Genomic DNA, 16,822 nt, shown 5'->3' with positions numbered 1-16,822 from the left:
CAAGGTAAGTTGGTTTTAAATTCGGAAAGGAATTCATGTCATCGCATGGGTTGTCTCCACCTTTACATTGAATTTTGCATCATAAATGAGAGGCATGACCATCCTTGGACAATATATAGTAACTAGTTTAAAACATCATATTAATGAAGTCCTCCTTGCGGTTAAACCTTATTAGAATATGTATATTTCTTAGCAACCCAATTTCGCAATCTCCTTTTATAGTACACTGTTTCGAAATTTTTATTCTAAGCTCATCAATTTTTGGCTATCCATTCATTCTTTCAACCTATTCCTCAGTCCACACAACCTTGGGGCGTTGGGGTGTTGAAGAATGAAAAAAGATGTCTCAGAAGAAAATGGCAATACCAGACCAGCACTTGAAGAAGGTTGGCCGATGGCCGTAATGGCATTCCGGTGGAAATCAGTTGGAAAAATTAGAATCGGTTACTGTCACAGCTCACAACTCACAACTCACAACTCACAACTCATAACTCGTAACTCACAAACTCTTTGGTCCATGTAGTCTCTGTGGTACTCTACATAGTCATCTTATATAGATTAAATCGATAACCTCTTGTTAATTTTTTCATTAAGATTGTGAAAAACTCTATCATAACAACTCAGAAAAGATGAAGGGAGTAACAATTTAAATTTAGGTGAAAAAAAAGGGAAAAAACCTTATTGAGAGCATTAGAATTGGTTAAAGCACAAAAACTTCAAATTACAAAAAAGCCCCCTTTGGTCGACAAGCTGGACAATCGGCATCTCTGTTCTATATTCAGTTGAGCCATTTTTTTTTAATCGATATAAGCCAAGAAAACAGAACTGTTGTGTGCACAATAACTTTTGTCCATGTCTTTCTCTTCACTGTTTTCCCGTTTACGTTCTTGCTCGAAACCCATTTGCAGGAACCTACGAACTTCAAATTTTCAGAGACCCCATATTCCATCTAGCCTTACAGAGCCAGTAACTTGCTCAAGAAAGGGGCAGGGGACAATCCCATCATGGGTTGCTTCTTTAATCCCTTTAGCCCTTGCTGTCTCTTCTGGTTCTCTTGCATTGCAGTCACAGAACTACCCTTCACGCTGTCTGAATGATGCTCCACTTTCTGACCTAAAAAGGTAGTCTTTTTTTGTTGATAAATTCCTAATTTCATAAATACCTTTTTGAAGTAGAATTATTACCTGAGAGTTCTACCCCATGGTGGTGATTTTAACAATCGGAATGAGTGGACTTTTCTTTTGGGGTTTCTTGAAAATGAGCTTTGTTATGATTATGTATGTTGGATATAAAGAGAAATTGGAATAATGATGGGTTTAACTATTGGAAAGAGTAATACTTTGTTTGGTTTACATTTGTTAGTCTATCGATAAATGAGTAATGCCATTGATATCTTTTCCTCTCTTAAATTGTGTTTATTATCTGAGATTTTAATCATTTTTTGTGGTTTAACAATTTGAAAATTTGAATTTTATAAAGATTATGTATGAATAATCTGTGTGGATCAGTAGTTTTGTTAAAAAAATGTTCTTAATGAAAAGGAGGACACTCGTTTTTATTTCTGTGCAAAATGAGTGAGTATGGAAAAGTCATGTTGGAAAATAAGAAAGTTACATGCTTTGTGCTAGGATATTTATGGGTTTTTAGAATGTAAGAGGTTTGATGGAATGAAATGAACCTGAATGGAGCGAAATGGCTATAGATGATGCATATAGTTGACCTCAATTGATTAGGGATTGTGTCATTGTTGACCGATTGATTAGTGAAATGCGTGCATGAAGATATAAATCTCTATCCTTTAGATGTGGGGACTTATTGATTTTCTCTTATGTGTTTGGAAGTGTGAAAACTGGTGGCAAAGGTAGCACAGATTATGTCGTGAAAGGTTCTCTTAGGAAAGTTCCACCAGAGCTTATAGAAGAATTGAAGGGAATTTGCCAGGTATTATATTTTAATATTTTTTCTTTGGTAAACTTATTTAATAATACATCTTAAGATTTTGGTCCTTAATTTACTTCCTGAATATAAGGATATACCATGCTTTCTATGTTTAACTAATTTAATCATCTTCACTGCTAGCTAAGCCTGTAGCAGCATCAGATTACTTTTAGCTAAATATTGGAATTTTTGTATGTAGTTTTGTAATTGGTTTGAGCTATGCTGAAACAATATGATGTAGGATAACATGACAATGGATGAAGATGAGAGATATGTTCACGGGAAGCCACAGAACAGCTTTCATAAAGCTGTAAACATTCCTGATGTTGTAGTTTATCCAAGGTCAGATTCATTCTTTGAACCAATTTACTATTCTAATTTCTTTGCTTCTGATGTGGAAGGTACTTTCAATTCCTTGTTGGCCACTGAGCCACCAAAGCAATTTGGTTCATGTTTTATTAGGCCACAAGTTCTATTGTGCATAGGTATTTTGGGCATGATGACATGTATTCTATGTCAAGTGTTCCCTATCCACAAGTCATTCCAAAAAAAAGGACAGAAACAATGATTGGTCTTGAAAGTTAGGAGAGTTTGTCTTGTGAACTCTCCTATTCAAAAGATGAACGCCGTTGTTTTTATTTGTCGTACATTCTAAGATATTGTTTAGGTTTCCAATTTGACAGTACTTTTGCTTATTGTTATCTTCTTGGCTACCATATCAAATAGTAACATGGATGTCCTTCCACCTTTGCATTTCCAAGTAATTGAAAATTTTGATTTTTTCACACTCCTATACATTTTAAACGTGATATTTTGCAATTTGAACTCACTTAGAAAATGTGGGAAGTCGACTATCACATGGTACAGACAAGTAATCAGTGTGCTTTGTATAATCCTTTTAATCTTAATGCATACAAATTCCATATAAACATTAGTTTTTTAAGCAAGGTGGAGCTACGGTGATTTTATTTAATGTTTACCGTGAATTTATTGTTCATGGTGAAGCTGTTATCTATTGAAAAACATTACGATAAATCATCCTACCTGTTCTCCCTTATGCAGGTCTGAGGAGGAGGTGTCTAAGATAGTTAAGTCTTGTAACATGCATAAGGTCTGAATTCTCTGTTCGAACTCTTCAATTTGTATTTGTTGCATTGACTTTCTGACGGAAGGCAATGAAAAAGCACTTGAGCATTCTCAAATAATTTATTGGTAGATGGAGATGTCTTAACTTTCATGTCCTTTACCTGCTGAAGAGTAACTTGAATTTCTTTCATTTAAATTGCATGGATGCTATGTGGTAAGTAAAGAAATAAATTCTACATTAACAGTTGGATGCCTGGTTGCAATTTTTGGATTTTGTGTTGATACTGCCTGCATTAGTTATGCTGTATTATTTGTGCCGAATTCCATGTGAATAAAACTAAACATGTTAATATACCTACACAAGAGTATGTAAGTGTAAAAGATGTCCTCTATATTATTGTTAGTTTAGTTAACCATTTCTTTATAACCTAAGAGACTAAATCAGTCACTTACAACCTACAATCAACACGACTGTAGCTACTACCTCCAAGCTAATGTCATAGCCTAAAAGCAAAATGATCTTTGAGAAAAAACCTCACAGTGATGCTTCTTGAATAAGCAAATAAGGTTACAACTCGAACACCGACTACAAGATCTAGACAAACTAAAGAACTGAAGGTAGCTTCAATTGTTTGAACTTGGCTCTTCAGTTTGATATCTCTCTTGCTCACAGGAATTGCTTCTTTGCTTTGTGTTCTCTCAATGCTGTCAAAGTAACTGTGTATTATGCAAGAAGACAATCACCAACAATATATAGCACATAGTTAGCAACATGAGTTAAGAATACACATGTATGGAAAATAATATCTCCTAAATCTAGATAATGTATGAAAAAGAAAATATGTCACACACTTCCCATTAATTGTACTTCAATTATGACTCTACTTCCTTACTAACTTGGACCTGTTAATAAACGGCTTCTAGGTCAGGTTCTACAAAACTATGAAATATCTTGCGCGAAAGTGAATCCTACTCCTGCAGGAGTAAGTGCCAGGCATTATACAAGAACCGACTAACCGGACCTGGTCCTTTAGCTCGTAACAACCAACCAACTGAGCTGCCATATTTGTTAATCATCAAAACCACAATTCAACTGAATCTATGTATAAGTTGTCCATATCCATATGTTCCCTAAGTGAATATTTGTAAGAAACCTTGACTACCCAGTTTATATGACTTTATGCTTGTTTGATTCATCTACACCATCTAATTCAATTGAGAATATTGTTGTTGCAGGTCCCCATTGTTCCGTATGGTGGAGCTACCTCTATCGAGGGACACACCTTATCTCCCTATGGTGGTGTTTGCATTGATATGACATTGATGAATGTAAGGGCTTATATATAAAATTTCATTTATATGCCCATTCTATTTTTTTTTATTTGGTCACATAATTATATTACTTTTGATGGATGGATCCCAAGCATAATTGACCACATCTAGGACCTGATTTAATATGGTTCTTGATAGTATCTCATCGACCATTTTCACATTATAACTAAACAATTGAGATTATTCATTCAAAATTGTATTTTCAGAGAGCAGATTGTACTGAAGATTAAGGGCTTGGCCCTTGCTTTTGCCTTTTGGTATTTTTTCAGCAAAAGCCTAATGTATTTAATTGGAGATTCCACCTGGCTGCCCACTTAGGCTTGATATCCCAAAATGTTTGAAAACATATATTTGGTTTATTTTTCGAATATGATTGTTAGGGTCCATCAGTAAATAGTCAATGATCCGTAAGAGGCTCTTCAAAACCATCATTGATGCTTTACAGATAGTGAAATACCAATTAGTTATGCCGAGGGCCTGTGCACCCCCGGGATTAGTCGGGGCTCAAAGAGACTCGGACACCCGGTGCAAATCAAAAAAAAAAAAAAAAAAAAAAAAACCAATTAGTTATTGAATTGCTGCAGGAACTGCCCATTTTGATATAATATTAAAAGAATTGCGGAAATTTCTCTTTTTATAGTCCATGCCTCCTGAAGGGTTAAGTGGATTACCAAGGCCAGCTTTTGCTGGATACTTTAAGTGGGATTTAGTGATCATTTCTTTTAGTCTTTTCTGAGGTGCTTTGGTCCTTCACGGAGTCTTCTTTGTGCCACCATGGTTCTTATTTTCCCCCCTATTTTTACAAATTTTTCGTCTCTTTCGCCTGGAAATTAACCTATTATATGAGCTTGCAAGAGGAAAAAAATTTAACTTGTAAGTTGTGAATATATTAATTTGGTAATTCTAGTCAACTGTGTCCAGTGTGATGATGCAATTTCAGTTAAACACGATGGCTGTCTTGGCAATTGCAGTCATGAAAAAAATCATTTTGCAATCATATTCTTGCATTATTCCCTGGTCCTTGCCCCTAGTCCTTACTTTTCTTTGTGAATCTACTTAAAATGTAGCGTGTCAAAGCTTTGCATGTTGAGGACATGGATGTGGTGGTTGAACCAGGCATTGGATGGATGGAGCTTAATGAATACTTGGAGTCGTATGGTCTCTTTTTTCCCCTTGATCCTGGTCAGTCCTGTTATATTTCTTTGGTTAAAAGTGTTTGTAGTTTTCTGTCACTCCTACTCTCTCTCTCTCTCTCTCTCTTCCTTTCTTGGGCTTTAGGATGTTTCAAACTTATTATTTATTTTTTGGGAGTACTGCTGAACAGTCATTTAGACATTGTGCACCAGCTAAAAATTGATGTTTTCCATACACATGATTAAGGCATTTAAAAAGTTCATTATCATTATATTTAGCTAAGTAGGAAATGATAAAAGCACTTTGACAATAAACTGGAAAATTAGGCAATGTATATTTTTCCCAGACACATTCTATGCATAGGTTTCCAGTATTCAATACCATCCATCCTTTCATATTAGCTTATCAATTGCCATATAACATGACAATAAGTGCTCAAAATTGTATCAGTAAAAGTTAGATCAGACTATGATCTTCATAAAAAAAGCATTTTTTTTTTTCCATTCAACTGTAAGAGAAATGTAGAACAAAAGATTTGAACAATTTGGGAAGTGCAAAACTCTTTCTGATGTTACTTGTCATTAAAAAAAAGAATATTTCTGAAGTGATTTATTAGTTTGTTTGAAGGATTCCTGTTATAAGTTGGTCCAAATAAAAAACAAATATGGGCTAAGACAATAGTTTTTTTTTTTTTTTTTTTTTGAAACTGGTAATGTTGGGCTAAAAAATAGTGCTGAGCAGATTATATCTTTTTCCTTGTTTTTTTGTCCTTGCTCCATTATTAATTTAAAATTTTGTTCACTATTATGTACGAAGTCTCTGCTCATCTCAGGTGATATGTCGTAAGTGTACTTATATTCTGAGAAGTGTGAACATGATATTGTTTCAGGACCTGGGGCAACCATCGGAGGAATGTGTGCTACACGTTGCTCTGGTTCTTTAGCAGTGAGGTAATTGCTCTGAGACTGTTTCCATGGTGTTAATCTGATCATTGCATTTGCTGCTGGAAAATGTTCTTTAATTATATCCATGTGCCTTCAGAATTTAACTCCTCTCTCTCTCTCTTTTCCTATTAAGTGTTGTGGCAAATCTTAAAGCTATACTACGATTAATTAACACATCATGTGGCACCCAAGGGTGTGGCCAAGTGGTCAATGAAGTGGGTTGAGTACAAGAGGTCTCAGGTTCAAATTCCAGCAGAGACAAAAACACTAGGTGATTCTTCCCATCTGTCCTAACCTTGGTGGACAGAGTTACCTAGTATCTGTTGCTTGTTGCTGATGAAAGATATTCTGTGGAATTAGTTGAGGTGCGAGAAAGCTAGCCCTGACGCCATGGTTATAAAAAAAATACATCATGTGACTTTTGTTTCTAAGGACCCACTTGACCATGTGAGATGAAATCATGATATGAAATCATATGAGATGAAGATGAAGTTTTGTTTGGATATGCAACTTGACTTTTTAATTTTTTGTTCATAAACATCAAAAAACCCATAAATTGGAAAACTATCAAAATTGCTCTTAATTTTTTATAAAATTTTACTAAATAAGCAAAAGTTCATAACAAAAGTATGATACACTATCACAAAGCTATTCTAAAAAATAATACAACATTTATTGATCGAACTTTACTCTAATAAAAAAGTAAAATTAAACACGAGTTGTAGTGTAGTACTCTTTAATATAACCTTCCACATAATACGGAAAATCTCATCACGTTGAATATACATTTCTCGATCAGATGATCAAGAAGATGAACTAACACTCATGACCATGCGATATGAATAGTCAAAAACACTATTGAATTTGGTTGGTAATACTAAATAAAGTAGGCGTTAGTTTGAAAAAATAATAAATTTGGTAGGTGAGAAAAATGGTAATATCAACTATAAATTTTGTTTACATATGAAATAAAGAGTAGGTACATACAAAATGGTGGTTCTTTTCTTTTACAAAATGTAAACTTATGGGTCAATATTTGTATTTGAAAAATGTGAAATTATGATATGAAATTATTGAATCAAGCTTTTTGGAAAATTTGGGATTTCATCTCATGATTTCAAAATTGCATGTCTAAATGTTGATTTCATCTCTCGATACTTGTTTTTATTAAAGCATTTATAAGAGGGTAGAGGTGTTAAAGACACTTCGAGGTGACTATTGCTAGTTGACATCTATGCCCAATGTGCATGTCACCGTGCAACTTGGGCGCATGGCGGCATGCATGATTAATCCGTGCAACCCCTTCGTAGTGGAGTTGATCACTCTATGCCTAATCAACATTCTGCACCAAATGTGTATTTATTTGGTGGAATACGTTGACGATATCGTTATCACGAGCAATGATCAAGTTAGTGTCACTAATTTGAAACAAATCTCTTTTAACATTTCCATACTAAAGACCTCAGTGAATTCAAGTATTCAAGATGTACTTGGATTTTCTTAATGAAGCATGCAACTTGGGCAGTTTGATGATTATTCAAGATGTACTTGAATTCCTTAATGAAAGATCATTCTAAGTTATTTTCTCCATTCAAAATTTTTTGTGCTGAAATGCAAAATCAAATTGGTGTCTCTATTTGTATTTTTCGTAGTGTTAATGCCTTGGAATATTTATTCTCCTAGTTTTAGGAGTTTATGACTTACCAAGGACTTATTCAACAGACATCTTGTCGGACACCCCTTAGCTTCCTTAGAATATTTATCCTCCCAGTTTCAGGAGTTTATGACTTACCAAGAACTTATTCACCAGACATTTTGTCGGTACACCCCTCAACAGAATAAGGAAGCAAAAAGGAAATAGAGACATCTGATTAAGACTGCTCACTCTTCTCATTAAATCAAATGTTCTGCTGCATTTTTGTGGTGATGCAGTCCTCACATCTTGCTATTTAATTAATAGAATTCCCTCATCTTCCATTCAAAATTAGATTCCTACTCTATGTTGTTTCCCGAGTCACATCTCTACTTTATCCCCCTTCGTGTTTTTGCGAGGATTGTTTTGTTCATGACTCATCCCCAGGAAAGATAAATTAGCCCCTCGTGCTCTCAAATGTGTTTTTCTTGGTTAATCTCGAGTTCAAAAAGGGTATCGTTGCTATTCACCTAATCTTCATCAATACCTTATGTCAGTCTATGCCACATTCTTTGAATCTAAACCTTATTATACACCTTTTGATCATGCCGATAACTTTGAGGCCTTAACCATATCTCAGGTTTTACCTATACCAACCTTTGAGGAATATACAGTCAATTCTACATCTCCATCTGCTGTGCTACCACTCCCGACTTATCATCGTCGTTCACGTCCAACATTAAGCCTAGATGATTCATGTCATTTACTGGACCTTGCTCCTACAACAAATTTGCCTCCACCTAAACAATCGATTACACTTCAAAAAGTTTTACGATCCACTAGTAATACTAACCCCCATTATACTTTCTTGAGTTATCATTGTCTATCATCACCTTATTATGCCTTTGTATCATCTGTGTCCTCTATTTCCATCCCCAAGACTGCATGGAAGAAGTCTATATGGAAGAATCACCTAGTTTTGTTGCTCGGGTGGGTGGGTCGAGTCTGATATGGGAAGATCAACACAATATTCAGGAGTTTGGCATGATTCGTAGTGGAGTTGATCACTCGGTGTTTTATCAGCATTTTGTACCAAATTTATGTCTTTATTTGGCGATTTACATTGACAATATTGTTATTACCGGCAATGATCAAGTTGGTATCACTAATTTGAAACATCTCTTTTAACATTTTTAGACTAAAGACCTTGGTAAATTATGGTGTTTTCTAGGTATTGAGGTTGCTTAGTTCAAATAAAGCATTGTTATTTCTAAACGCAAGTATGTTGTAGACATTCTCGAGGAAACAAAAATGATAAGATGTAGACCTATTGACACTCCTGTGGATCCAAATTGTAAACTCGGATAGAGGTAGTCGTTCAGTGATTTGAGAAGGTATAGGCAGTTGGTTGTAAAGTTGAATTATCTCATGGTGACTAGACCTAGCATCTCTTTTCTTATGAGTGTTGTAAGTCAATTTAAAACTTTCCTTTTTGATAGTAATTGGGATGTAGTTGTTCATATTCTGCGGTATATAAAATCACCTCCAAGTAAAGGACTACTATTTGAGGATCGAGACCATGATCATTATCACTGGATATACAACTATTGATTAGGTAGGATCACCCGCTGATAGACGCTCTACATTTGGATATTGTGTTTTAGTAAGAGGTAATTTGGTGTCCTGGAAGAGTAAGAAACAAAGTGTGGTTGCTGGTCTAGTGCAAAAGCAAAATATCGAGCAATGTGTCACGACCCGAGCCTACACCCTGGACGTGACCGGCACTCGAGAACCATTGCTGGCCCTCGAGCGAACCCTTATCCTGGCTGACAAGTTGAAGACTGACTCAAGCATACATAAGCATCAAATTGAAAGAAACATTTAAAAACAGTTAAGAATGCTTATACTCAAATGAAGAATGCTTCAAGTCTTAATTTAGAAATTTTTGGGGTGTTACACAATGGCTATAGCAACTTGTGAGCTAGTTTGGATCAAACAATTGCTGAGAGAACTAAAATTTGGAGAAATTGGTCAGATGAAACTTGTATGTGATAATCAAGTGACACTTCATATCGCATCAAATCCAGTATTTCATGAGAGGACTTAGCACATTGAGATTGACTATTTTTTTGTCAGAGAATAGATACTCTCAGGAGATATTGTTACAAAATTCGTGAAGTCAAGGGATCTACTGCTAGGTATTTTCACCAAGTCCCTCACTGGTCCTCGTGCCAATTACATCTATAACAAGCTCGGTACATGTGATTTGTAAGCACCCGCTTGAGGGGGAGTGTTAGAATAGCAATAGGAATAGGAACATGAATGGTATATAGAATCCTTCTTGAAAAATAATTGTAATATAGTGTCTATAAATAGGGTCTTAGTGTAACAATGTAGATACACAGTTCAATAATATTTTTCTCCTATATTTCTCACATACACGAATGGGCCAAATGTGTCAATCGCTGTGGCATTTAGCCCAACTATTAACGAGTGGAATGGATAGACCATTTTTGATAGTTCAATGGCTTATTTGAGCTTTTTCCCTTTGACTATAGTTATTGATGGTTCATCTGCAGTGGCCCCAATAAGAAAATGCAAGAGGAGGAAGTTGTGTATGCTTGTTGACAGTTTTTGAAAAATTACATCTCAATTTGGAGCAAAAAATACTGAGTGTGATCTGATCAATATTTGATTTACAATTATCTTGATCCTGTCAATCTTAGATTTATTACTCTCTGGCATGTCTCCAACTAAGCGTTCTTTCTCTTAGCATGTAGGTATGGTACAATGCGTGATAATGTCATCAACCTCAAGGTTTGTAATGTTGACACCGAAAACTTGTATAGATGGGACATCCAGTTTCTAAATTTAGTTTCTCTTGCAGGTTGTTCTAGCTGATGGAGAAGTTATGAAGACTGCATCCCGTGCCAGGAAAAGTGCTGCTGGGTGCGTTTTCTTATATCAGTCTCAAAGTTTCTTAACTTTATCTCTTTTTCCTTTTCATTCTGACGACTTGATCTTGCTTTTAATACCCTAAATGAAGAATGAAAATAGGCAATTTGGTTTTCAGCAAGTATGCTAACCGGAAGCACAGGCATCTTCTCTGTAAGGATAATGCTGTTTGTTTTCATTGTTTTCCCCTTGTTTCTCTTGGTAATTTATCAAACAAGAATTCCACTAATTTTAATGAGGAAGGTCGGTTGAAGGAGTTTGCCTCCAGTCAACTCAGATAGAGATGGAATTTGAACTCCAAAAAGTCGCACATTATGAATTTTGAAAGTAGATTCACCGAGATTCTGCATGTTGGGAAGCAAGCTGTGCGTAAGAGAGGAGGTATTTGGTTGCATTGCAAGCTAATAATATGGGAGACAAATTTTGGAGTTCTTCATCAGTTGTGAGGGGCTGGGGAGAAGGGAGGGGGAGAAATTGAGAATATTTTTCACGAAGTTTTAAGATAATTTCATGAATTGCTAGGAGAACATTTTAAATACAAGTATAATGAAATCCCAATATAAAATCCCATTTTAAAGAAATTAATCCCAATATAAAATATTGCATAAGATAAATACCCATTTTAAGTTATGCGGAAATTTACTTTTTATTTTATACACGATAGAATGTGGAATAAGGAAACGTGCACTAGCAATGAGGGGATCAAAATATTTAAAGACAAAAATTCCCTTTTAAACTAAGTGGTTCATGCATCATTTCGTTGTTAATCACCGTATAACAATTCCGTCATTATTTATCACCGCATAAACAATTGTTGCATTATGATCCCACATAGCTAGTAAGCAATCAAATGACCCCATTGATTTTGTATTAATGTATAGAAGGGCCTACTATATTACTAGTGTTAAAATGTTTTGATATGATATTTGAATTAATCATCTGGTATGAGTGGGTTGAAAGAAGGACGAACTTCAAGAGAAATGATGGTGAGCATGGAAACTATTCAATGGCTTTGTTAGATACTATACAAAGCTTCTAAGAGACATGGCAATATTTAACGAAAATGGAGACTCAGGTAATATTTACATAGTATATCATAAAATTATTGAGGAGGAAGACATGTGGTCATGGAGGCCCTTTGCAAGGCAAGTAATTTTAGATATTATTAGGCAATGGGCTAATAATAAAGCACCCGAACCTGGTGGATATACCATATGGTTCTTTCAATTATGCTCGTATATAATTAATGAAGACAATTAATTAAATAAAAATGTACTCTCATTCAGAGCTTAACCTCATAGATGAGTGGATCACACAATTTCAATATGGTGTCAGTGTCAAGACCATCAAATTGCTTTTCTCCATTTTGGGTCTCCATGTTATGTTATTGACGCTCTAATTGAGTTGCTCAGTTTTGGGCGTGTGGAAGGGGGATATTAAGTTCCACACCTATTAAGGGAATATGTTGTGGTCTTGGGTGATACTTTTGGGATTGAGTTAGTCCTAGTGTTCGTTTCTTCTCAACTATCAAGAATGATGTCATGAAAGCAGTGGATCTATGTTACAGACGGGATTTGAAAAAGAAGTTTCAATTATACATATTTGAAAAAGAAGTTTAAAGACAAAAGGCAACTCTTTCCAGAATGGCAAAATGAAGTGTTTAGTTTCGTTTTATTTTGTTGTAAACAGAACTTTGGCAACGATGTCAAAGCAGTGATACATCTTATTAAATCCCTTCAAAAAATAAGAAAAGATGTATTTTTGGTTTTGATATGTAAAATTTATGACTGTACCTCCTTGTGATATATTAATGATGACTTATCATTTCAAAAAAAAAATCATTCTGCAACGTCTAATGTTTACTACATAAGGTTTCTGTATTCTCACACTTCTATCTATTTGTTCATATATTCTCTGTTCTTCATTCTGAAGAAATGTGATGACTATCAGTATGATTAAACATTTCTGGAATGATCATTTGAATGTTTCTTACCTTATAATTTGCGGTTATTTTCTTTCTCACTTACAAAACAATTCTTTATTTTAGTTTTGATATCAGTTTCCGATTTTGTACATTAAGAAACTGTCCACGTAGCATTCGTTTAAAGTGGTGAAACTGCCTATTGCAGATACGATTTGACACGGCTGCTGATTGGAAGTGAAGGCACTTTGGGTGTTATAACTGAAATTACTTTGCGGTTGCAGAAACTTCCACAATCGTCAGTGGTATTTACTGTTTTTCCTTTTCCTTGACAGACATGCTTTAGTGTAACATTCAACTCTGTAATTTATTTCACGTACTTGGGGAATATCCTCTTACATTTTAACCTTCTACCGTCAAAAACTCATAATCAATTTACATGGAAAAAGAAATGTTGTTTTCTGTTGTTCTGAACAAATGGTAAATGTTAAACATGAAATCTTCTCATTCATGATAATTATATTGTCATGTCCAAAATTTCCCCCTAGACGTGATTCGCACCCAGCACACAACACCGGCCAGGCAGACCAAATTCCATACCTTCACCATCAATTTACAATATTTAATAAATTAACTAAGTATTTCAAATAATATAATAATTAATTACAAAACAATTAGTAGCTCAAATTATTAATCTAAAACTCTTCCCCAAATTCCACACTGTGGATCATCTAAGAGAACTACAAAAGACTGGTATATAAATCTCAAGAATGATCAAAGTCTCAGTACCTTTCACTAGAGGGAAGACTAACTCTGATAAATTTTGTGCTTGATGCACTTCCGACATATATGATGTCTAACTCTGATAAATTTTGTGCTTGATGCACTTCTGACATATATGATGTCATTATTTCCTGTCCCAACAGGAATCATCAATAGGTTGGATAGCATCCGGAGAAAATTTGTGGCAAGGGAACAAGGAAAGAAAAGGGTATCACTTGGTCAAATGGAAAACTGTGATCACTGAAAAGAGAGTTGAGGGACTTGGGATCAAGAACATGAAGAACCAGAGCAAAGCTTTGAGGATGAAGTGGCTTTGGAAATACTCAAATGATAATCAGAATCTGTGGGGCACAATCATAAATGCAAAATATGAAGAGAGTGATAGTTGGATGACACAGGAGGTTACCACTCCTTATGGTGTTAGCTTATGGAAATCCGTTAGAGAACTTTGGAATGAATTCAAACCAAACATCAAGATTGAAGTGGTACATGGCATAAAAACTAGATTCTGGATGGATGATTGGCATGGAGAAGGAAATCTTCCCTGAATTCAAAATCTAGTTCTTCAGCAACAGCGTACTATAGCTGACTTATGGACTCCTCAAGGGTAGAATTTTGTATTTGGAAGACACCTCAATGACTGGGAAATTCCAAGAGTAACATAATTTTTTAGAAGCATTGATCAGTCTAGTGGTCTGGAAACAGGGCAGGACAGATTGCAGTGGTTGGGAAACAGTAAAGGGATTTTTAAAGTAGGTGCATCATACAGGAAGCTGAACCTTCAAAATCTGCAGCTACTCAAATGGCGTTGGAGAGCTATATGGAAAGCCAAGATTCCCTACAAGGTGTCTTGCTTTGTGTGGTTACTAGCTAAAAAAGCTGTGTTGACATGAGAATTTAATGAAGAGGGTAATTCCACTTTGCTCTAGATCTTTTTCTATGGGAAAATTGCAGGAACAGTCAATCATTTGTTCATACAATGCGAAGTAACTGGCTAGTTGTGGAATTTCTTCCTGAAACTTAAAAACTGTTAAGAATTCCAACATCTAAAAAGGGATGGGAATTTAGTCTCCTTATATGGACTTGGACAATCCTCCCCTCGTAAGCTAACCTTTGGGGTTGAGTTAGGTCCAAGATTCATCTCTACATGGTATCAGAGCCTCAGAGCCAAACCCATCCTCATTCTTTGTTCACCGATGTTGGGCCCCCATATTATAGTGTGCACGCTTTAGTTAACAAGGTATGAGCGTGCGGGGGAGTGTTATGAATTCCCACATCGAAAAAGGGATGAGAATTTGGTCTCCATATATGGACTTGGACTTGGGAACTTGTCGCATTACCACTAGACAAGAAGTTGATTGGTTGCAAATGGGTCTTCACCACCACCACCACCAACAACAACAACATACCCACCCAGTGAAAACTAAAATATCACTAAGTGGAATCTAGGGAGGGTAGAGTGTACACAAACCTTACACCACCTCATGGAGGTCGCAAATGGGCCTTCACTTGAAACATAAAGCCGAAGGCTCCACTGAAAGCTTCAAGACAAGATTGGTGGCTAAGGAATTCACTCAAACATATGGAGTGGATTATCAAGAAACATTTGCTCCTGTTGTGAAAATGAACACTACTAGATTTCTTTTGTCTTGTGCAGCTAATCTTGACGGGGACTTACAAAGGTTTGATGTGAATAAATGAAGAGTGTACATGGAGATTCCTCCTGGTTTTGGTATTGAATAAAGTTAAGGAAAGGCATGCAAACTAAAGAAAGCCTTGTGCGTATTGAAGCAATCTCCTAGAGCTTGGTTTGACAAATTTAGTAAAGCAATGATCTCCCTTGGTAATTAACAAAGCAATGTTGATCATACCCTCTTTATGAGACATCAAAAGGGTAAACTCACTCTTCTCATAGTTTGTGTTGATGACATCGTAATGAAAAATATGGCAAGGAGGAGATGGCCCAATTGAAGAAGTTAATGGCACAAGAATTTGAGATTAAGGATCTAGGAGACTACACTAGTTCGTGGGAATTGAGGTTGCTAGATTAAAAAGAGGAATCTTTATTTCTCAAAGAAAGTTTGTTGATAGAAAAAAGTATGATAGGTTGTGTGACACCCCCCAACTTAGGGATGCAATTGCACCTAGTGCCACACTTGACTCTAAGTCGACCAGTGCTCGGCAACTACGCCGCCAATGTAATAGCATCCCTTAAATAAAAAAAACAAACAAGTACATCTCGACTTAAAAATAAGCCCTCGGCCAAAAAAGCCCCTGTCAACACACCCTGCAATCAACTCAGCTAATTCCAACAATTCATATAGAATAGAAACTAAATCATGTGTGGGTCATCGAAGCCACTATCATGTTTAAAAAGAAGCAATGTTTTGCGGTCCGTCGAGGCCACCATGATATTTTAGAAACATATAAACTGAACACATATAAATATATGAGCAAGGCCAATAAGCCACTGTTCTAAAAGGACAAAACAACAAGCCTAGCAAAACTCACAACTCACAACACACATCTATGCAGCCCAAAGTTTGCAAGCCTTTACGCGTATTTTATTTGGCGGAGTAGGGCCCTAATCTACCCATCAGATGAACATCACAAAACACTAGCAAACCTCATATCTGGCAACTTCGGAAGAAGGGGAGCTGGCCTATTTGCTAGAACTCGGTTACACTATTGAGGACACCTATGTACCTGTCTATCAAGACATGTAGGCAAGAATGTAGCGCCCCAAGGCAATGTGGCATCAGTACGAAATAATGGATGAAGGAAATAGAATAACTGAGCAAGTATCATAATATACTGAAAGTAATAAGGTAGGAAGTCAAGAATAAGATGAGTGTACTATCTTGCTCCTGAATCTAAGCATATAAAATATAATCAAACAACAACCTAACTGAGCTCCCATTAGCTCGATATGTACAAACAAGACCACCTACCTGAGCCCCTATATGCTCGGAAGGTGCCAATTTAGTCTATACACACCTACCGGTAATCCCCTAGCCCCTTAGGCAGTTATTACACCTCAATAGCTTCTTAGACACTTTATACATAGCCCTGAAGGCAATCAGTACCTTATAATAG

At 35.9% G+C, this 16,822-nt stretch overlaps 1 protein-coding gene across 2 annotated transcripts in view; it reads left to right on the top strand.

The window, feature by feature from the left end:
• Positions 1-801: 801 nt before the first annotated feature.
• Positions 802-16,822, top strand: part of LOC125844287 (D-lactate dehydrogenase [cytochrome], mitochondrial) — a 41,911-nt gene continuing 25,890 nt past the window's right edge. The window contains exons 1-10 of one of the 2 annotated variants that reach the window (XM_049523559.1): positions 802-1,121; positions 1,842-1,941; positions 2,180-2,280; positions 3,001-3,049; positions 4,261-4,353; positions 5,424-5,538; positions 6,380-6,440; positions 10,848-10,884; positions 10,955-11,016; positions 13,152-13,248. In XM_049523559.1, the coding sequence (XP_049379516.1) occupies positions 853-1,121; positions 1,842-1,941; positions 2,180-2,280; positions 3,001-3,049; positions 4,261-4,353; positions 5,424-5,538; positions 6,380-6,440; positions 10,848-10,884; positions 10,955-11,016; positions 13,152-13,248 (984 nt within the window). In that variant the 5' untranslated portion in view covers positions 802-852. The remainder of the gene's footprint in view (positions 1,122-1,841; positions 1,942-2,179; positions 2,281-3,000; positions 3,050-4,260; positions 4,354-5,423; positions 5,539-6,379; positions 6,441-10,847; positions 10,885-10,954; positions 11,017-13,151; positions 13,249-16,822) is intronic. The other variant, XM_049523558.1, reaches the window with a different exon arrangement.

This window comes from Solanum stenotomum, chromosome 11 (assembly GCF_019186545.1).
Source record: "Solanum stenotomum isolate F172 chromosome 11, ASM1918654v1, whole genome shotgun sequence".
Lineage (NCBI taxonomy): Eukaryota > Viridiplantae > Streptophyta > Magnoliopsida > Solanales > Solanaceae > Solanum > Solanum stenotomum.
Note: the sequence above shows the minus strand (reverse complement) of the source record. Positions and strands in the feature narration are given on the sequence as shown.